This window comes from Setaria viridis, chromosome 2, assembly GCF_005286985.2.
Source record: "Setaria viridis chromosome 2, Setaria_viridis_v4.0, whole genome shotgun sequence".
Taxonomy (NCBI): Eukaryota; Viridiplantae; Streptophyta; class Magnoliopsida; order Poales; family Poaceae; genus Setaria; species Setaria viridis.
Window position 1 is genome coordinate 39,533,181 of NC_048264.2, and position 26,771 is coordinate 39,559,951.

At 45.4% G+C, this 26,771-nt stretch overlaps 4 protein-coding genes and 1 pseudogene across 5 annotated transcripts; 2 read left to right on the forward strand and 3 right to left on the reverse strand.

Moving 5' to 3' along the window:
* Positions 1-665: 665 nt before the first annotated feature.
* On the reverse strand, positions 666-4,912 carry LOC117844732 (uncharacterized). The gene is made up of 7 exons (XM_034725504.2): positions 4,602-4,912; positions 3,621-3,834; positions 2,849-3,015; positions 2,002-2,126; positions 1,421-1,481; positions 1,283-1,331; positions 666-1,182 (listed from the first exon to the last, which is right to left on the reverse strand). The coding sequence occupies exons 1-7, from the start codon at positions 4,845-4,847 to the stop codon at positions 1,094-1,096; spliced, it is 951 nt and encodes a 316-aa protein (XP_034581395.1). The 5' UTR covers positions 4,848-4,912; the 3' UTR covers positions 666-1,093.
* A 190-nt stretch (positions 4,913-5,102) lies between these two features.
* Positions 5,103-9,083, forward strand: LOC117844733 (peptidyl-prolyl cis-trans isomerase FKBP20-2, chloroplastic). Its single transcript, XM_072291545.1, has 7 exons — positions 5,103-5,303; positions 5,419-5,488; positions 5,750-5,970; positions 6,763-6,872; positions 7,267-7,372; positions 7,547-7,626; positions 8,570-9,083. Exons 1-7 carry the CDS (start codon positions 5,105-5,107, stop codon positions 8,687-8,689), a joined length of 906 nt encoding a protein of 301 aa, XP_072147646.1. The 5' UTR covers positions 5,103-5,104; the 3' UTR covers positions 8,690-9,083.
* Positions 9,084-11,773: 2,690 nt separating this feature from the next.
* Positions 11,774-16,997, forward strand: LOC117844602 (nucleobase-ascorbate transporter 11). 2 transcript variants are annotated; one of them, XM_034725326.2, is made up of 10 exons: positions 11,777-12,673; positions 13,636-13,733; positions 13,824-13,994; positions 14,906-15,006; positions 15,097-15,232; positions 15,343-15,393; positions 15,482-15,769; positions 15,865-16,099; positions 16,188-16,468; positions 16,541-16,997. In XM_034725326.2, the coding sequence occupies exons 1-10, from the start codon at positions 11,890-11,892 to the stop codon at positions 16,760-16,762; spliced, it is 2,367 nt and encodes a 788-aa protein (XP_034581217.1). In that variant the 5' UTR covers positions 11,777-11,889; the 3' UTR covers positions 16,763-16,997. The 2 variants fall into 2 exon arrangements, with proteins under 2 accessions (XP_072147647.1, XP_034581217.1); XM_072291546.1 differs by having other exon boundaries at positions 11,774-12,673; positions 16,188-16,997.
* A 133-nt stretch (positions 16,998-17,130) lies between these two features.
* Positions 17,131-20,573, reverse strand: LOC117844603 (ranBP2-type zinc finger protein At1g67325). The gene is made up of 8 exons (XM_034725327.2): positions 20,417-20,573; positions 20,240-20,300; positions 19,318-19,436; positions 18,746-18,959; positions 18,595-18,662; positions 18,431-18,503; positions 17,744-17,856; positions 17,131-17,462 (listed from the first exon to the last, which is right to left on the reverse strand). Exons 1-8 carry the CDS (start codon positions 20,429-20,431, stop codon positions 17,310-17,312), a joined length of 816 nt encoding a protein of 271 aa, XP_034581218.1. The 5' UTR covers positions 20,432-20,573; the 3' UTR covers positions 17,131-17,309.
* A 2,769-nt stretch (positions 20,574-23,342) lies between these two features.
* Positions 23,343-25,850, reverse strand: LOC140221723 (uncharacterized; annotated as a pseudogene).
* Positions 25,851-26,771: the final 921 nt, after the last annotated feature.

Below are 26,771 nucleotides of genomic sequence, written 5' to 3' on the forward strand. Positions count from 1 at the left end.
GTAGAGCTTCGGCTTCTCATAAAACGGCTTCGGTTTCGGCTTCTTCGGTGGAGTGGCTTTTTTAGTGAAGCTGAAGCCATTTTGCAAAACGTTTGGTAAAACGGCTTCTCAATGGCAATATATGTAATTTTATGATCACTTAATGCTTGGAGAGAGAGGAGAAGCCGGTGAAGCCACTTTTTTCGGCTTCTCCTCTCTAGTGTAAGCCGTTTTGCGGCTTCTCCTCGGCTTTGGTGGTGAAGCCGTTTTGAAATTGACCCTTTGGTAGGGCTTCATCAAAAGCCGGTGGAGAAACACTTTGAGAAGCCCTACCAAACGGGGCCTTATTATTTCACTGGAGGAAAGATTTCTCTTTTTTTTTCCCAGATAGTTGCATTGCGTCAACTCGTACTGCACTGAAGCCGTTTTTCTTGGAACAACAGGCAGTTGATGAGCTTGAGACCAACCCAGAAATAGGTTCCTTCGACAATGTAAAAGAAATGGTGACATAATTTTCAAACAACAAAATGACAACACAGATGGCAGCTATCTTGCATACGGTTTGCATGATGATTTGGAGTCTGGCAAGGTTGCTGGCTTGTTGCCATCTATCTCAGCACGTACATACAACTGCTATAAAAAATTTATAGGCATCGCATGGCTCATACGAAGTACTCAAAATCAGGTGACACCTTCCAATAAGCCTGATTGCATTCATTTCCCAGATCATCTAAGCATCCACGACTTCCAAGCACTAGTACATATTCAGAATTCAAATGATGCATCTGTAGGGTTACTTCTGTATCACTTCCCATTGGAATGATGATCGAGTCCATATCAGCCAAGCAAAATGATTACCCAAAAAGGAAAAAAAAAAAGAGGCTCCGTTCTGGTGGGCGGGCAGCTAAAGCAAATGGATCACTTGCATAAGCTTAACAAAATGAACTTCCTATCTAGAACGAAGTATATCCATCAAAAAGGTTTCGATCCAGAGGACCCCAGAATAAACAGCTGATGGAAAAATCATGTTATTTGTATTGCTGAGTGAATGATAGGTATCCACTGATCTGCTGTTTACCAATCTTCACATGAAACACCGATGTACCATGGCAGTTCATCGTGCGGGCTTCTTTGGGCTGGGACTGGGGGTTGGAGGCAGCAGGGTTGTGAATTTGAAGTTTCCAGAGAACATAACATCCTTGTCTGGAGTTCAAATACACCGAAGAGAAGTATAAGGTGAGTTTATTATATTCAAGAAGAAAATGGTTTATGCTGTTCAATGTGAGAGTTGCAGAAACCTCACCAGTCAATGATAGACAAGTTGCCTCCCTTCGTGTGTATCTTGCCAATGCCTGAGAATTAATAGACCAAGTAGTTTTAGATTTGTGAAAGATGACTATGCTTTGATAGGGTAGTTGTCTCCATCAGGAAAAGAGCTTGCCTGGACCGCAGGGGCAGCAGCCGCATCCATAGCCTCTGAACCTTCCTCAGCATAAATATTCCTAACATTCAATACACGTACACATGGCACATAATGTCAGAAGACTTCTACTGGGAAAGAAAGACAGCAACACAACTATGATATAGCTGGCATGGTAGCTCTTACAGAAAAGAAATCGATTTTCTATTTTAAAAAGAAATTTAACACATTCCCAAATTCAATCAAAATATCAAATTCCCTGGTAGCAAAACAAAGAAATTTAGCATTTGACACATCTACTCGTATAAATTGCTTATTGTAGAATCCATAAAAGTGCTGGAATCAAGAACGATAACTGCGACAGAATTACCAGAACAGTTTGCTATTTCATTCACTTTAGAAATATGAAGTAACAACTCCATGGAGGAGAGCTGTTTGGAAGTACTGGTCCACACAGCATGATTCTTACAGCATCAGTGTTATAATCAGAGTCAATTGATATATGCCATGTGTGAACCAAAAATGAAGGAAATCATGCTCATAGGTATGCCCTTGGAAGTAAATTGCTACTTGGGTTGTTAGGTAGAGACTCGCATAATTACCTCCAGATGACATTTACAAGATCATCCTGACGAGCCTCAGGGCTTATCGCAGCATCGTACTTCACAATGTTTCCGTAGAATATTTTCTCTAGTTCTTTCATCCATTTTATCAAGAGCAAGTTAACCTGTAGGTGCATTGGCATGTTACAAATCAGCTTCCACAAGAGGAAGAATGCACAAAAAGTTGAAGAGTCATCTTGTAGAGAGATAGAGAGATGAGAAACACCACACACCCCAATGAGAACATGCTATACATATCTAATGCACCTGATCATTCAAGAGAACTGAAGTATGATTGAATACTAGGACGCAGTGCTTTTAGCATTAGGAGTATTGGCCCTGATTAGAAGGGGACGGACAGTACTAAAAACATGAGAAAGTACCGCACTTCTGTTCTTGGTTTTGTACATGAAATCTTTTACATTGAGCAAATTAATGCTAACAAGTTGCTACCAGTTGAGCATTTCAGTACAGTATGTAACTATAAGTGATTACTGTTCCCGTCTCCTATGCCATCATATCCCAAAGCAAAAACAAGGGTAGCATATGTTGAAATCTAAAACATAAAGAACAGCAGGACTGCTTCAACTGTACAATATCCAAATGTTGGTATTCGATTGTATGAATAATATGACCCCTCCTCCCCCACAAATCCAATATTCAAGAAATATCAAACTCCTAACAGAAAGCTTCTAAGTACCACTTAGACCAGAGGTGTGGGAGGATGTGGTAAAGTATATTTAACAATCAACAGATAGCTCATAACAGATTAAGAATCAAGATGATACAGTGCATAAAATTAAACCATATGCATCAGTTTCTATAACAAAATAGCCAAACAGTTTACCCCAGCTTTTGAAACTCTGAGCTCCACATCATGGTTGTAAATTTCATAGATGTACTGTCCAAATTTAACACCATCCTTCCCTTCTTCCTTCAAACGGCGTAGAACAAGCCACATATGGAGAACAAGCAATGAAAATGTTGTTTTAAATGTTTTCTCCAACTGAAAAACTGCACAGGTACATAAAAGATATTTATTTCTCAATATATCATGATCATAAATCAGTTAATTAAAACTCAATCATCATGATACCAATTTCTGCCTGAACAAAGATCACTCATCCTCTGGTTTGTTAAATTAAACAAGTTAAGAATTTGAGTGCACTGTTCTCATTCAACTTACACTACACCTAACAGCAACTTGTAGCAGATATAGCAGATTGGGGACAATAGCATTTTTCTATGAAAAAAACAAAATTGTGTACAAGTAGCAACTGCATATCATGGACTGGTGCCCTCCACCAAAGCTACTAGTTTTTCAGAGGAACAGCTAGTTAACTTCTGCCAAACAGAAAGGATGCACAATTAGGCATCTATATATGAACCAACTTCAACATACCAGGAATTCAGGATCAAGTTCTTATTGCTAAACTAATGTACATCTGATATTTATATTTAACCGCCGGCATAATCTTCTTACAAATAATTAACAGACTGTATATTTTAGTATTAACAAATCAGAACAAAAGACTGAGACACAAACACCAATTGCAAAAAAGGTAAGGCATGTAGTAAGAAACAAACAAACAAAATAGCTGAAAAGCAGGAAGATTTACCATCATAAATAGCAGGCGCATCAACTTGAGAAGTAATTCGATCATAAACAACATTTGCTCCTCTAAGTGCCTTGCTTTGCTTACTGTAGAACAACAACAGTGTGAGCATGAAACGCTTGATGCCTTCATACTGTGGATCTGCTGCTCTAAGAGGGGAGTCAGGTGGTAACGCTAATGAACAGGGCTTGGACAGGAACATAGAATTCAGTCTGACCTGCGAAAGAGAAAAGAAGTCCATTAAGCCACAAGCAGAGAAGTTAAACATATTGCTAATCAAAACTTCATATCCTTGTCAAAGGGAGTAATAAGTAGCAATGACAAACACGATGATGTATACAGAGTAAAACTTGTTGGACTCAATATCCTATTGTTGTGATCTCTCAGCGAACATGCATCTTACACACCATAAGCTTCAAAAATATGTCACCTGCCTATGCCTATTTCTGTAAGTCATTGAACAATCTAATGACGGCAATGTGGAATTGTGCAATACAGTTGTCCTCAAACCAAGAAAATGGAAGCAACACAACATCTAAACAACCGGAACAAGGGCAATGCAGAACCACAGCACTGCCATTTTGCATACTTTGATCCGATAAACAGAGTGCAAGCTTCATCTAGGAGCATTGAAGGATGCAAAACGAGCACCCCGCACAGTCCTTTCAATACACAGAACACCACCAATTTGTGCTATTAACCAAGTTCCAGAACAGCAAATCACATGTAACAGATAAACACTGCAGGAGTTCTCATTTGTATCAAAAGCCAACCTTCCCTACATGAACAGGCCAACAGAAACAGGTGATCCGGTTGCTACTTACGTGGATACGCAACAACCGCGGCCTAAAATGCGCGACCTGAAATACTTCCATCCCCAAATCCTAATAGCTACTCACAACAATGAACTAACACTAACCATCCAGATCACACGGTCACACAGAGACCCCAACTGGCGTGCACGAGATGGGAGCGCGGCAGTACCTCGGGCCTCGGCCCGGCGGAAGCTGGGGGGGCTGCGCCGGAGCTGCGTGATGTGGCCGTGGAGGTGGAGGTGGCGGCGGCGGCGGACTTGGCGAAGGTTCTCGCGAGGGTTTGGAGAGGCGGCGGGAGCGGAGGCAGCGAGGGAGCCTTCGAGCAGGCCCTGGAGAGGACGCGTGACTCCGCCGCGGAGTTGCGGGACGCGGCGGCGGCGGAGATGCGGCATGCGGCCGTGTGCCACCGTGACATGGTCTCCTTCCGCTCGCGCTTCGAAAGCCGCTCGGGACGACGGGGTCTCGGCGGCTGCGGAGGCGGGCGGAGCAGGAGGAGATGGGCACGCGCCGCGGGGTCCACCGGCAGATGCGACGCGGCGCGCTTGACTCACTGGCACGTGGGCCCTCCCCGCGTCTCGTCCGCAACCTCAGCCTGCGGCTGGGCGCGGTCCACCTCGTCCCGTGCGCCGAGCCCCCCGCAGCTGGAACGGAACGGAACGGACTGGCTGGTGGATGCCGTCCCAGTCTCTCGGCTCCCTCGCACTGGAGGCGAGCCCAAAACCGAAGCCCAAACCCGCCGATCAGCTTATCCCCTTCCGCAGGACACGACGAGCTGCGGAGCAGGAGGGAGAAGCCAGAGGCGAAGCGCACCATTTGGGGGAGGAGATGGAGCTGATGCCCTCCTCCAGCTCCGTGCTCTCCTCCTGCAACCGTGAGCCTTCCTCCTCATCCTTGCTGGCGAGATTGCTTTGCATATCTTGTTCGTTCCTCCGTTTTCAGGCACCGCTCCGGTTCTGAAATGGAATTCTGGCTTGCGATTGTCGCAGGGATGGTTGCTCTTGCTCCGTGCGGGAGGGTATTCGCGAGTGCGAAGCGGAAGGAGAAGGGAGTATTATGGTAAACCCTCGTTCAGCCATTGGAAATGATTTGCTGATGCCATGTGTGCCGCGCTGCTGCGCAGTTTCTCTTGGTTGATAGCATGCTTGTTTGATAAACGGAAAGTGTTTGTTCTTGTCACGTCTTCGTAGGATCGAGTGTTATGTTGTTCTTGACACATCGAGAGACTTGCACTGCACACTTTTTTTAATCAAGAATTAGAATGCTGTTACTGTGTCCAATGGTGTATTGAATGGAGATCCCTGCTGTGCAAAATCTCAGTATTTTGGGTGGTGAGAAGAAGGATGTGGCAGAGGTGAGGATCCAGAGGAGAACAGCCTTTTCCTTGCTGCTGGCTTCGCCGGTGCTGTCAGTAGCATTCTCGGCCTATGGGAAGAGTAAAAACATGAACCCTTACGATGAAAGGCGGCTGCTTCAGCAGAATAAGAAGATTCAGGAAGCTAACCGTGCCCCTGAAGATTTCCCAAACTTCATCAGAGAAGGTGAGCGTCATATTCCTCATCGTGGTTTACAAGTTATGGGCCATAGGCTATGTTATATTCTACATAGTCTGTTGTTTACCATCGCCGTTTCTTTCATATGCCATTTGTAACTCACTTACTTGATTGGATGTAATTATATTTTTTGATGATGGATCAATGTAATTCTAGAAAAACTAAAAGTATGGAGCAGTGGATTTTTCACTACGAAACAAAGTTTGTGATCATGTAGAACTTCATTCTCATACCTATTGGCTGTTGCTAATTGATTTATGAGTCATAAGAGAATTTAGGAATATCATACTGTCCAAGATTATATGATTTTGTAATTTACGCTGTCACCTTTGGTATTCCCTTTTTTTTATCTTTCAGTAAATGAATAACGTGAAAAATAACATGAAGACTATATCTGTACCACTATCTTGTTGTCTGAATATTGTTAAAAGGATAGGCACAATTACTTTTGGTCGGGATAACAGTGCAACATAATTTTCGTTAGCAAGGACATCATTCTTTGACAAAACTAATGAATTTGTAAGTACAAATCAAATTTGTTGTAGGCTTGTAGCAGCACACGGGACATTTGACTCTGGAAAACTTAATGATGGTATTTTTTTTCGTTCTCTTAAGTATCACGTACTAATGTTTACTTGTAGGAATGGTAGTGTAATACAATGCCTTTAGTGACTTGGTTCGGACATTGATATGTCTGAGAACAACCTTCATTTAATGAACCCTGCACTATCCAGAACAAATGGGTAAAAATTAACCATAGGGCAATGCAATGCATTTCAGGTTTTCAGGTCAAAGTAGTGACATCAGACAACTACATAACACGGGACTCTGGACTAATGTATGAGGACATTAAAGTTGGTACAGGCAACTCTCCAAAGGATGGTCAGCAGGTTCTTCCTCCAAAGCGGCTAATTTATTTTCTTCTGTTCAATGCCTATTTATGCATGTGTGCTTTATCAATATAACCTTGGTGTTCTGGGATATTAATAAAATCGTTTATTTATCCATATGGTACATTTGAAGTTGCATGTCTATGTGCTAAAAAGATTGATTTGATTCACTGTCACTGTTTTGCTAGTTACTTTTTATGTTTGGTCTAGTTGGTTGTTTATCTAGTTTGCTTTCTAAGGATGATCTAAGTTATCCCATTTGGTGGAGCTATTAGAACTAAGTAAATCATTTTACATTGCTTCAAAACATGTTACTAATACGGTTCAGTTCTTTCAGTTTAAATTTCGCATACTTTCTTTTGCATGATACTGACTTCCTTCAGTTCAACTACAGATTATATTTCACTATGTGGGCTACAATGAAGCAGGACGAAGGATAGATAGCACCTATATTCAGGGTTCACCTGCAAAAATTCGGTTAGGGAATGGAACACTAGTTCCAGGAAAGTATTCACTGGCTCAATAGTTCTTTTTCCTTGGCCTCTGATGCAAATATTGCTATTCTTAGTGCTTTATGGGCTGCATTCGTAAAGCCAACTTGAAAATATTGCTCTGATAGTTTGTTGTGGTGTGGAGTTGTAACAGATCATAGCTCATTTTAGACATTGATACCTCAGGTTTTGAAGAAGGCATACGGGACATGAAACCAGGTGGTAAGAGGAGAATGATAATACCTCCAGAGCTTGGTCCTCCTGTAAGTTACTGTCTTTGTTTGCATAAAATAGTAGGCTTGAACTTATTTACTTCCTTTGTATAAGTATAGTTACTTTGTCCTTTTTATCCATGTACTTCATAGTGCATTAATAGTCTCTACCCTTTTCCTGATATAAATATCCATTTAACAATATATTATGTAAAAGATCATGTGTGAGTAAGATCTGGTGCCTAAACTGCTTGTGTAGAGACCAGAAATAAGAGGGATTTTTTAAGAATAAATTATCATTTACTCTAGTCTGTTTGATATATGTTGGCTGCATGTATGGATCGTTTTGGCATTTTGTTGTTAGTATTACTGTATTTTTTTCTTTTTTTCCCATGTCGAAACATTAGGGAAAGGACCTTGCTGAAAGGATAAGCAAAATGATACTTGTTAAAAATATTTTTACAGAAAAAGAAATGAAAAGTGGAAACAAGAAATAATTTGGAATTTCCAGACCATTGCGCCATGTCAGCCTCAACAAGAGGAGATTCCAGACACTAAAACAAGAACACTCTCCCCACGTAAACCTATTTGGAAAATGAACAGATGTGCGGACACCCCATTTTTTATTGTTCAAGCCATCTGTACTAAAAGAAATAGTTCCCTAAACTAAAGGACTTGGTTAAGTAAGCTGTCAGGACTTGGTGAAGTAAGCACTCATCTGTACCTGTTTAATACTTCAGATTGATCAGTATGTGTGGCTTTTATGTGGTAAAGTGGTAATTGATAGAAAGTACCAAAAATGAATGAGGAAATTAGTATCTGAAGAATTTTCTGTGCAACCTACCACATTGGCGTACAATGACTCCAAGAGAAGTTTCTCTCAGATTATATCGTTTTGAGACCTGTATTATCTCCATAAGTACAAACAGCAATAGCCATTATTAGCTGCCATCATGGTACACTGTTGCTGACATCTCCATTGCATCTGTTCAAGGTTGGGCCATCGACATTCTTCAGTGCGAAGCAGTTCGAGGTGTTCGACGTCGAGCTCCTGGCGGTGCAGGACTGCCAGCGGAGGACGATAGCCTTTTATTCTGACGTTGTGTGCAGCTGATCATCTGCTCATCGAGCCTCCACCAGGCAGCACATTTGCATCATGTTCCTGCCTCTTTGGCTGCTGACAGGATTTTGCTGCCGGTCTGGGTTGCCGTATAATTGTATAGCCAGCTGTTGTTACTGCGATAGTAAAGGTTACTGCTGATTATTGACGATGGTAGTGTAATAGCTCTTCAGTTTTGTCTTCAATATCATGATGATGGCATATGCGCGCATTTGGTGCGTCCTTTTAGAAGTTGGCATATGTGCCTTGATGTTGAAGTTGATCCTGCCTTGGCCCACACCACCTCATCTCCTCATTCATCAGTAAATCTAGTGAGTTTGCTGGCGATTTGTGTAAGTGCATCTTGAAGTTACTACCACCTACCAATAATGGAAATATTTTTGTTGAATTTAGTTGTTTTACTTAATAGCTCCGGAGGAAAACTCTGATTTTGGGTCATCCCTTATTGAATTCCATGCAAGTTCCCGGGCTCCATTTCTGAATCTGTGTTTTTAGGGACGTCCATTTCTGAATCCTGGACTGGACGTGCGAAGTGATGTGGTACATTGCTTTGATGTGGTACATTGCGCTTGGACGCATGAGAATTGAGATAATCTATGAGCGGGCATCAGATCCAGCGCAGCTCCTCTTTGGAAAAAGGGAGGCACGCAAGTCAGCACGAGCCGCTTTCCAAAGGGATGGATGGACCGTGGGCGCGTGAAAGCGAACGAGAAGGCCCTTGTCTCGTAGCGACCCGCGTAGAGGCCCCGATCCGGGAGGGGGGCCCACACGTGCCGGATAGAGGGACAAAAGCGTCGCATCCGCAGCATCATATACCAGTACAGTACTACTCCTGCGTATGCTTACCCTAGAATTTTTGTCAGATATATTTTTTTGTTTGCAAAACTCCTGCGTTATAATTCAGCTCTCTCATTTCCTTTTTGCTCGATTACAAGGTGGCATTCACCATAGACTTTAGCTAGCTCGTCTTTGTGAAGAAAAGTCATTGTGCGTAAAGAGTAAAGCTAGAGGAACCGTACCCATTTTTACTCTGAATTGACTAATATCTGATCGGATATGGAGGGTGTCCCCTATCTATGGCAAACTGATTCTGAGGAAACCATCCGCATAGTACGAGGCACGTGTAAAGACGAACAGTGTAGTAAACAGCAAGATACTGATGAAGTGATGACGATGTATGGACGCTGGAAAAACAAAGCTAGAGGAACCGTACCCATTTTTACTCTGAATTGACTAATATCTGATTGGATATGGAGGGTGTCCCCTATCTATGGCAAACTGATTCTGAGGAAACCATCCGCATAGTGCGAGGCACGTGTAAAGACGAACAATGTAGTAAATAGCAAGATACTGATGAAGTGATGACGATGTATGGACGCTGGAAAAACAAAGGGTCCGTTTGGATCCAAGGGCTAAATTTTAACTCTACCCTTTTAACCCAAAATTTAGCTCTTGGGATCCAAATAGGTGGGCAAAAAGGAGCAAAGAGCTAAAGCTGCTAAAAATTTGAGCTCCCAAAGAGACCTTAAAAGGGGCTAAAGGTGCTCCTCCCCACCATTTTCCACCCCTGCCCCCCTTTCCTCTCTCTCCTCCGCCTCCCGCCCGCCGACACCCTCCCGTCCGTCGCCACCCGTCCCTGCCCACTGGCCTTCCTCGCCGCCCGCCGACCTCCCTCACCGCCCACCACCGTCGTCGCCCGTCACCGCCCGTCGCCTCCCTCGCGCAGTGATCTGTCGGCACCGGCCCCTGGATCTTGCCGCAGCGGGTAGCAGCGAGTCCGTGGGAGACCCCGGCCTCCGCCGCAGTCACCGGCGACGACGATGACGGCGCCGCCGCCTCGCCTTCCGCCACCGCGACCGCGAGGCCCTCCGGCCCGGTCGGTGGAGGTGGGGGAGAAGTGGGGACGGCGCACCGCCGGGCGGTCGTGGCTGCGGCCGCGTCGCCCCGCCCCCGCGAGAGACACCAAAGACGCGAGACGTGAGGAAGAAAATGGTAGCGAGCGAGCGAGAATGACGAAGAAGCTGGAGAAGGTGCTCGGGGTCGGGGTCGGGGGAGGTAGAGAGAAATGGGGCTGAGGGCAAATCAGTCTTTGTTTGTTGAAGGACTAAAATTTAGCCCATGGATCTAAATATATGGGCAGAACTAAAGTTTAGGGGCTAAAGTTTAGCCCATGAATTAGTGAACCAAACACCACCAAAGAAAGAAAGAAAGAAAGCTTGGATGCACTGGGACCCTCTCTTTATGCACTACTTACAGCATATATTCCGACGCACCATACCTTTTCAATTCTTTCTACGGGATTCTACATTCCCATGCTCCATTCACAGATGCTACTGGAGAGTCTCTGGAGTCTGAAAAATTGAACTCCAACAAAAGATTGCAGAGTCGATGAGTCGGTGAATACACCTACCGTACCAAGCAGGCTGCAGTGGCACTGATACAACAACAACTCGCGTAGGTTGAGGTGGGAAGATACGGATGCGATGGGTAACCATCGGTGCGGCAACAGCGATATATATGACCAACCGACAGGCTGGTGACGCAGATCCGCGTACGTGCAGACAGCGACCACATGGCCGCCACATCCGCTGATCGGTGGCGGTGGCTCATCACAGCCATGGCAGACCAGTCACGCTTAGGCAATGCCCTTTGATGAAACTCCATCAGCGGATTAGCTCGATTAATTAATCCTAGGCCAGTGATTAGTGGACCTAAGTCAATTGATTCTTCATAATCTTAATGCCAGTCATCAGTGGCAGCAGAATCTACATCTTCTTTTCACCTGCAACATTTTTTATTTTTTCGGGGTTAAAAAAAACTATCTTGCTTGGTGATCCCCGCAACGTCTCTCTGCTTTCCGCTGCGCTTCTCCCGTGGCAGCCTGCCGCGACGCGACGCGACACCCCACGCCGTGCACCCACCCGCACGCGCCGCACCAACCGCCACCCCTCCCTGCTTCTGGGCCCAGCGAATGACGAAACGGTGGGACCCACATGCCAGTGGCTCGTACAACGTTCGCTTCTGTACCTTTCTCCCCCAACGGCTGCCGCTTTGTAAAGCGACGCGGTGCCTGCCTTCTCTCTCGCTCTCTCCCATCTCACTTGCGTACTCGCTGGCAGTAACCACTCCGCTTCGCTTCCACACTACTCCACTGCGCTGCTCAGCTGCCTCGAGCGCGCCCAGCGGCGGCGGCGATGCCGAGCTCGCGGCGGACCACCGGCCGCGGTGGTGGGGGAGCGGGAGACGGGGGCGAGGGCGACGAGCGGGTGCCGCCGTTCATGGGCAACAACCGCGACCACAACCCGCGGGAGCTGCGCTCGTGGGCGCGCCGCACGGGGTTCCACTCCTCCGCCTTCTTCTCGGGGGAGTCCAACTCCTCCGCTGCGCCGCAGCCCCCGCCGCCGCCGCCTCCCCCGGCCACCTCCCGCCGCCCGCCGCCGGAGCGGCGGCGGGACCCCTACCCGGACACGGAGGACGACCTCGATCCGGCGCCGCCGCTGGACCTCGAGCGCGGGCCCGCCGCGCCCGGGCGCGGGCGCGGCGGCCGCCCGCGCCGCCGCATCGACCTCCGCGGCGAGCTCGAGATCCCGCCGGGCTTCGGCCGCGAGGAGGCGGAGCCGGACGCGGGGAGGAGAGGAGGAGGTGGTGGTGGTGGGCGCGGGGACGCGATGAGGAGGAACGGCGGCGTCGAGAGGGATCAGGCGGCGCCCAATGCCGGCCGGAACGGGAACGGCGCGCTCGCGGACGCCGAGGCGCGGAAGAAGGCGGAGGAAGCGGAGGCGAAGCGGAAGGCGGAGGAGGCCGAGGCTAGGAGGAAGAAGGAGGAGGAGGAGAGGGACGCCGAGCTGGCCGCGTACTACCAGGAGCAGTGGGCGAACGAGGAGGAGGAGGGAGCCGCGGACGCTGCCGCGGCCGAGACGGCGCCGCTCTATGGGGCGTCGGGACTCCGGTGTGGCATCACCGAGAACCCCGGATGGGGTGAGTTCGCTGGTCCCAACTTTGTATTGCTCCGTATTCCATACAGATGTAGCACTAACTTTAACATATAGTGACAATTGCGACCTGCATTTTGCACAGCGGATTTATTATTGGTGAGTCTGATGACATTGATGTTCTAGGAGTAATTAAGGCCAGTCTCAGTGCACAGTTACCAAGACTGAGAACTAGGTAACTGTGCCATCTGAGTGTCATGGGGATGAAACTCCTCTCTCATCTGATGAAACTTCCCCTCTTAATTATCTTGCCAAGTCAGCAATTTTGCTGATGTGTCATTGAATTTAATGCCATGAAACTCTCATGAAACCCTCCATTGAGATTGGCCTAATAGTCCTCCTGATAGTGATAGTAATCATACTTCAATTCATGTCCAATTATTTGCTACTCATCGAAGTCAGCTTTGTTGGTCAATTGGTTGTCAATGTAGCGGGTTTCCATTATGTTTTTGTGGGAACTGTAATACAAAAAAAAAGGTTAAAAAATGGAACGAGGTATGTAATGCAAATTGACTAAATCAGTACTTTCTTAAAGCTGTAATAGCTGAAAATCATTTCTTAGTATAGGAAACTAGGAAATCACTAAATTTAGCTGTGCATTTCTGCTTTATTTGGCTATGCATAACTCTATTTTTTTTAGATTATGCCATGGATGCTCTGCCACATGCATAGTCGCTGCATTTACCTGATAGGCTGATACTACTTGAATTCTTGAAATTGCTGTAATTATCTTGAAACATCAGGAGAGTATTTTATTGGTCTGTTGATGTTGCCTAGATATCAAGTCTAGTAAACATAGAGATAATTATGTGGCTTTATGTCTCATATTTTATTTACTAAGGGAAAATAATTGTCCATATTGGACGTGTGATTCTTTCAGTGTTTGATTGTAAATCCAATTACAACTGCTGGGATAGCTCTTGACATAATTTTATTTTTCAATTGCAGCGCCCCTTATATTTTATGGCATACAACATTATCTGTCAATAGCCGGTTCACTTGTTTTTGTTCCTTTGATACTGGTACCAACAATGGGCGGATCTGATGTATGACTCTTTCCTTCCTTTCTTAATAGCTCATTTTCTCTTATTTGCATTAAAACCACCTTCAAATAATAAATTTTTTTGATGTGGCAGGAGGACACTGCAACAGTCATTTCCACCATGTTGCTAGTGTCTGGACTTACTACAATACTTCATACTTTTTTGGGTTCTCGGCTTCCACTGGTTCAAGGAAGCTCTTTTGTATATTTGGCTCCAGCCTTGGTCATTGCGAACTCGGAGGAGTTCAGAAATCTTAGTGACAATGTACGATTCTATCTTAGAGCTTCTTTTACTTTACCAGCATTTTGCCTCCTGCATCATATGGGATTTCCGAGAGATTTAAATAGGATGTCTCTTGTAGCATGTCAGGCTCAACATATCCTGGGATATAAATGCCAATACATTTAGGATTCAGATTGGTGGCTGTCTGGAAAGTGGGAGTGGATCCAAATACTTAGGAGTTAGGACAATTCCTGGAGCAATCTCACTCTTCCAAACAAGCCCTTCGTGGTGATGGTGGGAAAGTATCCATTACCATGCTTTGGTATCTGTGAAGAGAAGAAGTATTAATTGCACTTAAATTTTGCAAATTGACATGATATATCTGAAGGGAAATGAACAAAAGAGCTATTTCACAAAGCGTATGGGCTGCTTTAAGTTATGCTCCAAGTAAAAACATCTCTTGGCACTCAGTTGTGTTTCCCTTCAAATATGTCATTGACTTGTCAAAACCGATGGCTAAATCCACTTGTTCTTATGCTCCTATTTTTGGGGTGATGCTCACAGTAGGGCAGCGGTTTAGTGTCCATGCTTCCTAATTTTTTTTCCATCTCTACTCCCTACCAACCCTGATAGATAGATCTGCACCAGCCAGATCTTCTGACGGCCGTCAAGATCTTCATGTAATGATGTATTAATGTGGCTCCAGTTCACAAAATATGTTTCCATGGCCGTATATAAGAGGCTGTGTTGCATGTGGAGTCATGTTGGAAGCCCAATAAATGATGTGAAATGCTCTGTGCTTTGCATCGAGCTATGCTTTAACATTCAGCACTAGGTCTATTCATCCAAGTAAGGAATGATGATTTAGCCTGGAAGATTGTTATGCACAAAATTTTCACCTTTCTGAAGACAAATGAGTCTATTAATTTAAATTCGTTCTTTGTGATATGCAGAAATTCAAGCATGTAATGAGAGAATTACAGGGGGCTATACTTATTGGTTCAGTATTCCAGATACTATTAGGATATACTGGTCTTATGTCACTGTTTCTGAGGTATGTCAAGAAACCCAGATACCCAACTTTTACAGTCTTGAATTACACCACAAAAATGGATATCTTTAACGCCTAACTGCGGCTCTGCAGGTTAATAAATCCAGTAGTCGTGGCACCAACTATTGCTGCAGTGGGTTTGGCATTTTTCAGTTATGGTTTCCCTCAGGCTGGCAGCTGCGTAGAAATCAGCCTGCCCCTCATTCTGTTGGTTCTTCTGTGCACTCTGGTATACTCTTGATGCTTTTGTTTGATATGATCAAAACTTGTTCATATCTTACCATTTTATTTTCCTTGCTTCTGATTGCTTAATGTTTGTTTGTATGTTAATCATTTCAGTACATGAGAAAAATATCCCTGTTTGGCAACCGTATCTTCCTTGTCTATGCGGTACTTTTCGAACCCTCTCCTGTAGATTCATAGTACCATTTATGCGGTATTAGGTTGTGTTCTGATTGCACTGGGATTGTCTTGGCAGGTGCCCCTCAGTGTTGCAATTGTATGGGCATATGCATTCTTTCTAACTGCTGGTGGAGCATATAACTTCAAAGGCTGCAGCTCAAATATACCCAGTTCAAACATACTGCTGGATTCTTGCAGAAGGCATTTAGAAACCATGAAGCGCTGTCGCACTGATGTTTCTACTGCATGGAAAACTGCTGCCTGGGTGAGGGTTCCCTATCCGTTCCAATGGGGCCCTCCTACATTTCATTTCAAGACGGGTATCATCATGATAATAGTCTCGCTAGTTGCTTCAGTTGATTCGGTAAGTAGTTTCTATCAGCAGGACAAACCACTCTTCAATAACTGTCGAATAATGATTAGATGCTCATGCTTGGCATATCGATGATACATATGCAGCTTTCGTCATACCATGCTGCGTCACTGCTGGTAAATTTAAGTCCGCCAACACGGGGAGTTGTCAGCAGAGGGATTGGACTTGAAGGGATTTCAACTTTTATTGCTGGAGTGTGGGGTACAGGTACTGGGTCAACAACGTTAACGGAGAACATACACACCCTTGAAACAACTAAAATGGCCAGCAGAAGGGCTTTGCAGCTTGGGGCTGCCTTGTTGGTTGTCTTCTCATTCTTTGGTATGATGTGGCATTTCCTTTTGAACATAATATGTCATGGTCTATTTACTATATAAGGGCTTCCTAAATCTGAATTTCTTGGCTGCAGGAAAAATCGGAGCCCTCCTTGCTTCTATACCAGTGGCTTTGGCAGCATCTGTTCTGTGCTTCACCTGGGCGCTAATTGTCGCACTTGGCTTGTCCACATTGAGATATACCCAAGCAGCAAGCTCCAGGAACATGATAATAGTCGGATTTACCCTGTTCATATCCTTGTCAATCCCGGCATATTTCCAGCAGTATGAACCCAGCTCCACTCTCATCCTGCCAAGCTATCTTCTTCCATACGCTGCAGCATCAAGCGGACCAGTGCGCACAGCCAGCAGTGGGGTAAGCTTTCTCCCTTCCTCTCATGCTCGCAGCTGGAACATACTTCTCTTAACAGTCCAAATTATCCTGCAGCTGAACTATGCGGTGAATGCGCTCCTATCCATCAACGTTGTGGTGGCTCTCCTTGTTGCTGTACTCCTCGACAACACGGTGCCTGGCAGCAGGCAAGAACGAGGGGTGTACATCTGGTCAGACCCGAAGTCCCTGGAGGTGGATCCTGCGACCTTGGAACCCTACCGGTTGCCCGAGAAGGTCTCGTGCTGGTTCAGGTGGGCCAAATGCGTCGGCATCTAACGGCTCTGTGCATAGTATTGCTGATGCGAGGAGGCGCGGCGGTGAAGATTCTATTTATTCCATTGCTACCACTATTGTAGGATTCACTATATGGAACATGTATATATACGGGTGATACATAGTTAGAGGCCTCTCTAGCTGCTGTTAGCTTCAAGGCCCTGTTTTCCATGGTTAGGTTAGGACAACCCTTGTAAAGTTTATCAGTTCTGTTAAGAGAGGACATGTTCTTGCGACCTACGCTGCATATTTAGTGCTAGTTTGCCGAAATGCTACGTTCAGATGACCAGTCACCTTGCATCTGACTATGAAAAGAACGGTGAAAACTCCCAGGGGCAAATATAGCCGCAACAATATGCAACTGCCGCAAATGATAGTGCACGGTATAATGTTCTTCCTAAGTTTTCAGCATTTAAAAGGTATACGTAACATCAAACATTACGAACAGAATCTCCAAACGGAACAAGAAACAGTTTACACAACTAATGTAGGATACAATCTAGGGTACAACAATACAACAATACGTTGAAATTGTGCCGCATGGTTGGGTTTAGTTGTTGGTCGGGGCCGGCTTGCTGTATGAGCATCCTTTCCTGTTGCACACCGTACGGAAGGGGTAGTTCAGGTTGTTGCACTCTGGGCAGTTCCAGCTTCCTTCAGGGGCATCCTTGTTATCCTTGCGAGATGAACCCATGGGAGCTCCCTACAGGAGTGGAACAGTTAATTCTCCACAAAACAATTTTTTTCTCAAACCATCATTTCTTCCAAAATACTCAGTTCATTATGGTTCAGACTAGACTATATTATATAATTCTCCACAAAACAATTTTTTTCTCAAACCATCATTTCTTCCAAAATACTTTCAGTTCATTATATTTCAGACTAGACTATATTATACTATGCCACATGAAAACTACAGTAAAACACGGTAGGAAATAAAAGTTCTAATGTGGTATTGACCATAGCTTGACCATAGCCACTTACAGGAGTTGGCCTCGGGGCTCCACATTTCTTCATGTTGCAGGTGTTTCTGAAGGAAAAGTTAATATTGTCACATTTGGGACAGGTCCAGTCACCCTCAGAAAGTCCATCAGGGCCTACAGATGAGAACTTGCATAAGAAATAGCTGAGAGATCAAAAGAAAATGGGACAAAACTATGTTGTTATGCAGATGGCAAAGAGGGAAAGAGCACTGCAGCAATTTAAATACCAATGGAATACGACAACTGATCTACTCCCTGCAACCCTTAACACAGTGGCCTGTGTAATGAACCGATTAACTATTAAATCTACTTCCAGGCTTCGATTATAACTAAAGGCTACGCGATAATGAAATATGCTTCAATTTCAGCTAATCGTTAAACTATTAGCCACACAACAGCTGATAATGCAAGTAAATATAACTTAATTTTCCATGTAATATGCATCCAAGACATGCTGCCACTTCAAGACCGAACTAATCCACTAAACAAAAAAATAAAAACCGAGCATTTAGTGCTGTTAACCATCATATGAACCATGAGCTGTAAAAAAATGGTATACATTACTTGATGTTCAGGAAGGTACCGAACAGAGGTAATCAATAAACGCCATTAAAACTACAAAAAGGCTGGTGAAACAGAATACAAGCAATCAAAAGTAGAATGAAGTGAAAAGGAGATTATTGCTTACCTCCACGGCGCTTTCGTGAAGCAATGCTGTCATTGTTTTCCACTAATGCTCCACCAGACCATGGGCTAGAAACCTATTACAGACATTAAACATGATCGCAAGTCCCCTCCAGAAAAAAGGTCAATATAGAGCATAACAAGTTTAGGGGTATATTGAAGACAAACCGGCATTGGAGATCCTCTAAACCCATAGCTATATCGGCCTAGATCAGGTCCAGGGCCATATCCCATGCCTGTGACATTACCAACAAGAATCATAAGCCAACCAAGTAACTGTTGAATAACTGCAATTATCAACTGTGGAAGGAACACAAACCACCCATCGGCCCAGGTTGACCATATGAAGAGAAAAGGCCATATGAACCAGGAGCTCCTACTGGTGGACCATAACCATATCGCATCCCAAGGTGCGGATATGGAGCACCATAGCTACCAGATCCAAGTGGGATTGGAGATGGCGCACCACCTCCTCCTCCGTAAAATAGCGGTGACCGATCATATCCAGCAGGAGGAGGTGCTGGCATCATTCTCTGTATAAGAAACAGAAGTTAGTAAAAAAACACCCCAACAGTTGATAATCCAGATATGAGGCATAAATCTATTCCCCTTCATGTGTCTGTCATGTGGAACACGTCAATTTTTAAGCAATAAGTGCCATAAGTATGCATAGTAGATGGTGGCAGTTCCTCATATATCGTACATAGCAGAAGATTTCTAGAAACCGTGAAAAAAATATGAAAACCTATACGCACATAATTTCCCAGGATGCAAAAGAAAGGGCGTAAACAACCTAACAAAACTCTGCACCTCCAGTGTTTGACTTATGTTCCCCTAGACACTACAGATCATTAATGACACTACTTGGGGAGAAAATCTATGACAACTTACTGGACTTGGACTCGGTGATGGACGGGGTGCACCGCAGGCTCCACGGTTGCAAACATTTCTAAAACTGAAGTTGACATTACCACACTGAGGACAATTCCAGTCCCCCTCCCTTACAGACACTGAAAATAGTAGAACCTTTTGTAACCACCAAGACTCAAGTAAAACAAGACAGTGTAATTAGTTTGCTTTCCCAAAGGGGTGGCAAAAGAAGACAGTAAAATACACAACGGGCATTTTAACTCTCGGAGTTTTCCTCCATCAATGCTAAGTAGACCATGAAACGGGTGATCAATGAGCACTTGGATGAACTTTGAGCAGTGACAGCAACTACTGCAAGCTAACTATGTTGACATTTCATTATATGGCAAATCGGTATACTCATTTCTCGGGTGATGGCCTTTCAAGCTCTAGAAACTAATTTACACAGGTATAAGATTAACCAGATGAATGCAATCCACAAGTGCAAGGGATTATTCATAACTAAATTTGTTGAAGTTCATGGTGCCACCACATGTCCCGTTAAACGAAGGCAATTAATTCAACATGAGACTTCATGCAAAGATGGATAAACTAAAATGTTGACCAGAACCTAGAGACTGGTAACATATACTTAAGCTAAACAAAACAAACCGAAATTCAGCGGCAAGGCACAAAGGACATTCCCCTAAACTCCTTACAGAAGACAGGTGAATTTAAGTAACCGAATTCCCGAGCACTCATCCTCTTCATTGCATCTATTTGAGCACCTTATATATTGCGCAGAATTATACCGCGATTAATCAACCGCTAATTGTCCGACCAACCAAATCCTGCCCGAGGAGATCTCTCCCGTTCACAAGTCGACCAAACCCTAACCTAACCACAAGAGCGTCGGCAGCGAGCGAAAACAGATCAGATCGAAGGAGTTCCTCGAGAATCTCACCGTCGTTGCGCGACCTCTTGGACAACGCGCCTCGGTTCTCCACCTGCGCGACAGCGCCGAACTTCACCCAAATCAAACGATCAAACAGACAAAACGTCAGATACCGAACCCTAGGCCGAGGCCAGGGACCAGGGTCATAAACGATCGGAATCGGAGCCAAAGGGGCAGGGGAAGTACCTTGGCGGAAGCCATCGGCGAGGAAACGGAACACGGCAGCGGCAGCGGCGGCGGCGGGAGGAGGAGGGGGAGGAGGGAGGAGCCGCTGCGTGAGAAAGGGGGACGAGAGCGAGAGAGGCCCACGAAATTTATTATTTTTGTTTATTTATTTATTTTGAGAGGTTGAGGACCGTGAGCTGTATTGGCTGCTTGGCTGGCAGCGCTGGCCACGCGCCGCGGTGCCGGTGCGGTGCCCCTCGCTGTCAGTGGGGTAGGTCGCCGCCGCAGGGATCCCACCTGGCGGCGTCAGTGTTCCGCATTGCTGGGCCTCGGCGCTCCGTGTTCCGACTCCGTTTCCGAGTCGAGCCGATCGCCCCCGTCTACGTCGCGAACTCGCGTCGCGATTCGTGTTCCCGTCCACAATAGTCCGTCTAATATTGATTCCGCCGCCGCCATGCCATCACGGCATCACCATTGATCAGCACCAAACAGCTAGCTCGTCCTGTACAAGGACACGATCTCCCGAGATGTCCACGGCGACGGCGGCATGGCTCCTCCGTCCCCGCCTGGGTCCTCCTCAACCACGAAGGCTACATCGGCAGCTGCTCCAACGCCCGTGGGCAGGAACAGCCTGCGGGTCAAGGCATCCCTCTGCCCAGCGCGGCCGCCACTCCCCTCCAACCTCTTCGCCACCAAACCTTCCTTGAATGTGACTACTTCGTCTACCGAGCTGTCGGGGCCGTCACCAAACCCCCGACGCTGATGCTGATCCCAAACCCGAAGCCCAACTTCTTCCTGGACTTTGACGTCGACGTACTCCCCCGCGGCGGGGATCTCTTCACCTTTGCCACGCTGACCGCCTGTTCCACTCGGGACAAGTACAGGCTCCACCGGTTCGACTCTGAGGTCGGGACGTGGGCCCTGAAGTCGGTGTGGCTGGACGAGCTACGGCAGGCCTTCCCGGTGAAGATCCCTGTCAACGCCGGCCGGCTCAACCCCACATCACCACCACCGTGGTCGGCGGCAAGGCTGGCACCGTGGGCTGGGTCGATCTCTGGAGCAGCATCCTGCTCTACGACCTCCTCCGCGACGATCCTAAGCACCATGAGGATGGCAGGCCCACACTCCGGCACATGCCGGTGCCGATGCCGATGCACATCATCACCTGCCACTAGTAGAAAACGTACCTTTAGTCTCGGATGGCAGGGGTCAAAAGATCCCGAAAATCCATCCGGGACTAAATTTTTGAGATAAAAGGGCGGTCCTTAAGAACAGGGTCATTCACATGACTAAAGACCCCTGCATATGCTTTATCATAGACACCGAAGCACCGGAAAGGGATTTCTCGGAATTTTCAGAAGGATCTCCGGAGTTCAAAGAGGTCATTGAGTTGGTCCCCTGTGAGGCTAATCCTTCAGACAGTGCTAACTTTTTTATAGAACAAGGCAAGCCCCGGTGCATTATACCTATTTATTTTGGAGTCATTATTTCATGTGTTCAATTATCGGTTATTTGCTACATGAATGCACTAAGTCTAGGAGTTGATTGAAACCCATTCTTGTGCATTATCATACCTTGTTTTAAGGACATCTTTGCCACTTGTTCAACAGTTAGTAAGTAACCCAAGTCTAGAAATGCTTAGTTGCCTAAGTAATTGGTTTATCGAACCTTAAGATAAATGTTGGGTCATACATGTTATTTATGGAAAGATAACTTGAAAGTTAAGAAGCGGATAGAAGCTAAGGATGTAGTTCTGTCTGCTAGATTAATTTGGTTAAGGCCCGATTCGTTGTCTTAACCTTTGATCAAGTGAAAGACATCTGATCACTTACTGGGTATGGGATCAGTAAAGCCCAGTAGGTTAGTAAACCCTCTGATCGGGAATACTTCGTACCCGTGCTTGACGTGCTGGAGATTGGCAGGGGCGTAGCCTGAAACTCACATGGTGATCAGGCCAGACGTGGGGTCCCATGTGGGGGTGCGTCCCTAGGTCCGGGTAGTCTTATTCCTAATCATTGGATTTTCGAAAGGTCGTTACGTACGACCTGTACAGTCGTATATAACTGGTGGTCAGGGTACTCTCTTGCAGGATGTAATTTGATCCGGATCGCCGCAATTCTCGGTTATAAATGCACTTGATCACTGTTGAGCATCGTAGTATGAATTCATGAATGCTATATCTTTCCACTCATATGTTGGTGTATGACTTAATACCTTATTGTTTGCAAGTAATCCTTTTATCATCAATTAGAATGGTTAGGTAATAACTTAATCAAAATAAAAGATACTTTTAGTAAGCTCTGTGGCAAAAAAAATGTGTCAGCCAAGTACACCGAAAAAGCTATCATATAGTTTCAGGAGAACCTATTATATTGGTTAGTCGGGTAAGCCTTGCTGAGTACCCCGTACTCAGGGTTATCCCTTGTGGTTGTTTTCAGAGGCACCGCATGAATCCACCAAGGAGGAAGCCCTGAAAAATTAGGGTATTGTTACGAGTCTCGCAATACCCTTAAAAGAAATCTTGAATGCTCATCTCCCACCTGAACCTGTTTATGTTTAATTCCTAGAACCTCTGTCTGACCTGCACTGTTAAGTTTATTTCAAACTACGTCTTGTAATAACTCGTACCTTATGTATGTATGTAAAAATGTAATATTTGTTGATGCTTTCCCATCGTGGAAACAATCCTGGTATATGTATGTAAAAATGTAATATTTGTTGATGCTTTCCCATCGTGGAAACAATCCTGGTATATGGCTATGAAATGTGATGTGGATCATTCGAGGAGTCCTAGGGACACTCGACGGACGACCGGACTTCTACTGTTTTAAGTGCGTTTCGGATAATTGCTGTATCGGCAGCGATTAGGCGCATTTAAACCAGTTTAAGTTGGACGGTTCTGCCACAATCGCGATCCAATATTTTGCAAATAGATCCCTAATTTGGATCATGATTATTAACCGCGATCCATTGATTTGCAAATAAGCCCCTAAAGTAGTAAAGTACATTCAAAACTACCCCTATTCTGGTCGCGATGTTTGGCCGCCGCCCCGCCGCCGTCCTTTCCGACCAAACGCCTGCAGCGTGCGCCCGTATGGTGCTTGCCGATCGAGCTTCAGGACCAAACAAGCGGTACGCGGCCGCCGCCTGCCATGTCGACCCGGCGGCACCGAAGCCGCGGAAAGGTAGCAGAGCAGCACGAGACGAGGAGCTCTGCTGAGGCATCGTCTCCGTCTTCTCCACTATCTCCGGTGGTCCGTTGATTAACCGAACACGGCGTCGGCGCCGCGGTGGGGACGGGATGGCGGCGGATAGTCCTCCAGTGGCCCCAAAACGTTCGTGCTCGCGCCGCTTTGCTCACATTACTCTATGCCGCTTTGGTCTTCAAAAACGTCAGACGGATCATCAGCGCCACTGCAAATGTAAGTATGGAAATGGAACAACTCTTATGGTGGCATAACAGGAAGTCAGGAAGGACGCAAAGCAACATGCTCAGAGGCAACAGACGAATAATCCAGCTCAGGATTAACATTCATCCCCAATGACAGAACAGGCAAATCCATTAGCAACAGACAACAACAGTCAGCATTACGGAGCCCTCTAGCTCAATTTTTCCAGTCGTTTCATAAGATCATCTTCCACATCAAATCCATGAACGGACCTGCAACAAATGCGGATCGATATCATCACACGAGAACAAACACTCGTAGCTCATCAGATGATCAGAATGGACTGGCAACTTCAATAGGCACTTATACCATGTAGCGTTGGCCGTGTCATTCTTCATGTCCATTCCATTTCCAGAGTCGCACATGGTTGATTGGTGAAGAATGATCTCAGGTAGCGTCGCCGCTGGGTACTCAAAAGCAAGGGATATTGTCATACTTGATTTCATTCTCAAGTACGTAGTAGTAGTAGGTTTAAGGTTTGTCCTAGAAAAAAAGCTAACTAGATGGATGTTTGAAGGCCCACACACAAAAGCGGCCCGGTCCACTCCGGCAACCACCAAAGCCCAGAGGGCGGCCCCCTTCTCTTCCCGTCTCCAACTCATGGCTTTTCCATTTTTGCCCTTTTCCTCTCCGTCCCGGCCGTTGCCGTTGCTCTGCGCCGCTCTCCTGTCTCCCCACCAGACCACCAGTAGCCGCTGCCGCCGTCGCTGGCAGGGTGTGCCAGCGGCCGCGGCCATGTTCTCCTGGATCCTTCGCGGCTGCCGAGACGAGTGCTCCGCCTCCGACCAGCTCAAGCAGGTGTACCTCTCGCCCCCCCCAAAATCTGTGTTCCTCGATCAAATTTCAAAGGGACATAGCAGGAAAGGGATTTCCCTTTCGCCATTTGCGGCTCTTCGGTGTGGGTGTGGGTGGGGGTGTGGGTTAGAAATTCACCTGTCTTGCTGATCTAGGAAGCGAAACGCGTCGCGGTGCTGTTGGCCTTATTTTTTGTGACGATGCACGAATTGAACAAGGCTAGATTTGCAAATCAGGAGAACCAGGCAATGTGTGTTGTTGCTTTTAGTGCATGTAGAGTACTAGAGTAGAGCAGCTACAAAGGCTGTGCAGTGTGTATGTATGTGGTTCTTGTCCTGTTCTCTCTTTTTCTCCTGCTGGAATGCTGGATCAATGTGTGGGTTCTCCTGCTGTTCCCTTATGTTCATTCAAGTAAACAGCTGTGATGCTTATTAAAACCAGGTCGCCAAGGGTGAATTAGGATTGAGGTTCATACTGAATCATTTCGATCCTTTTCAATGGGGTCACCAAAAAGGGATCTTTTTTTATCAGTTTTAGTTGTAGCGGGGATTGACCGATTGTACTTTCAGGGTGTAGCTGAAGGTGATGCCAAATTTCAGACTGACAAAGTACTAATAGCGGAAATTCCAGAATGTAAATTTACATAGTTGTGTGTTCAGGTAACAGGTGTGAGGAAAGAATACAAACCTTTTTGGTGTTTGCCATTCTTCAGGCATCCACCATATGGCTGTTAGGATTTCTTATAATTGTGACAAATTTTCTTCTGAACTGTTGTTTTCCAGCATTTAAGTACTGCATGTCCTGCACTTAGGCTTACAAAGCTGAAGGCCCTTTTCGTTTCATTCATTGTTGTGCTTCTGAGCTAATCATAAAGCCGAAATTACTGAACTAAATTCAACGAGTGTGATCTGATCTGATTGATGTATTTCATTTCTCGCTACTGTATTGATTACTAATAGTATACTCTGGCTCTGCAGGCTCGTGATGTCTTCGTGGCAAAAGAGGCAGTCTTGCAAAAGAAGATTTCTCAAGAGATGGAACGGGCCAAGGAGTTCACTAAGTCAGGAAACAAACAAGCAGCAATGCAGTGCTTGAAGAGGAAAAAGTACTATGAAAGCCAAATGAGCCAGGTTGGAAGTGTCCAGTTACGCATTAATACCAAGGAGAAAATGATCGCTGATCACATGGGAAACAAATGACACAAAGTGAGATCACAGCTCTTGAACTAATGTCTCGACTCCTCTTTGTTTTGTTCAGATACATAGTCTTCAAATCTTGTGAAAAGTCAACCGTTGTTGTTCTCTGCCACACTGACACTAAGCTTAGCATTAATGTGCCTTAACATAAGATGGTACATTTCAGGAAAGAGTTTCTTATTTCCTAGCAAGGCAAGACTTACATATTTATAGTTGATGCTATTGGATATGTGATATATAAAAATGTTTTTGAATCGAAATGAGTGGCCCATCTCATGCAGTACAGTACTTATGGTGTGGGCCACAATTGCTGCTTTTCATCCATATTAACTGTATTTCAACCAAATATATAGTCATTTGATGGTTTAGTTTCTTTGCACTCTCTGTACAGCAAGGTTGCAAATATAGTGTTTTCTTGAATTGAAATGAAGGGTGTATATTCCTCTCTTTGCAGATGCTCCTTGGCAACAAAGAGAACATCCATCACTAGTGCAAGTTGAATCATGTTAGAATCAGCCTATAGCTGGACGCTTGTACTGTCTCTAGGCACCAGAACGCTTGAATGGATCTGTTGCTGCCTTTCCCATCGAAATTTGCATTTCCTTTTTCTGTCCCCACTGTAGCTGTTTCTGATGCATGCCTTGTGGTACTGTACAGCTGTGTAATTTGATCCTGATTCCTTTTTCTAACAAGTGAATGGCCAACACTTGAGAACTTGGACATGTTCTCTGGTGAGTTTTAAGCTGAAATGCTGAAAGGGGCATGCCAATACCTGAAATTTATTCCAAAACAACTCGTCATCTATTTGTTTTTCACAACACGCTCTTCAAAATTGTGCTTTATTCGTGTACAACTGCCATTTATTTATTATCCAAAGTTGTTCCCTTTTGCAGAGCAAACGATGTATTTATAGCTGAGCACTGATGCTAACCTCTC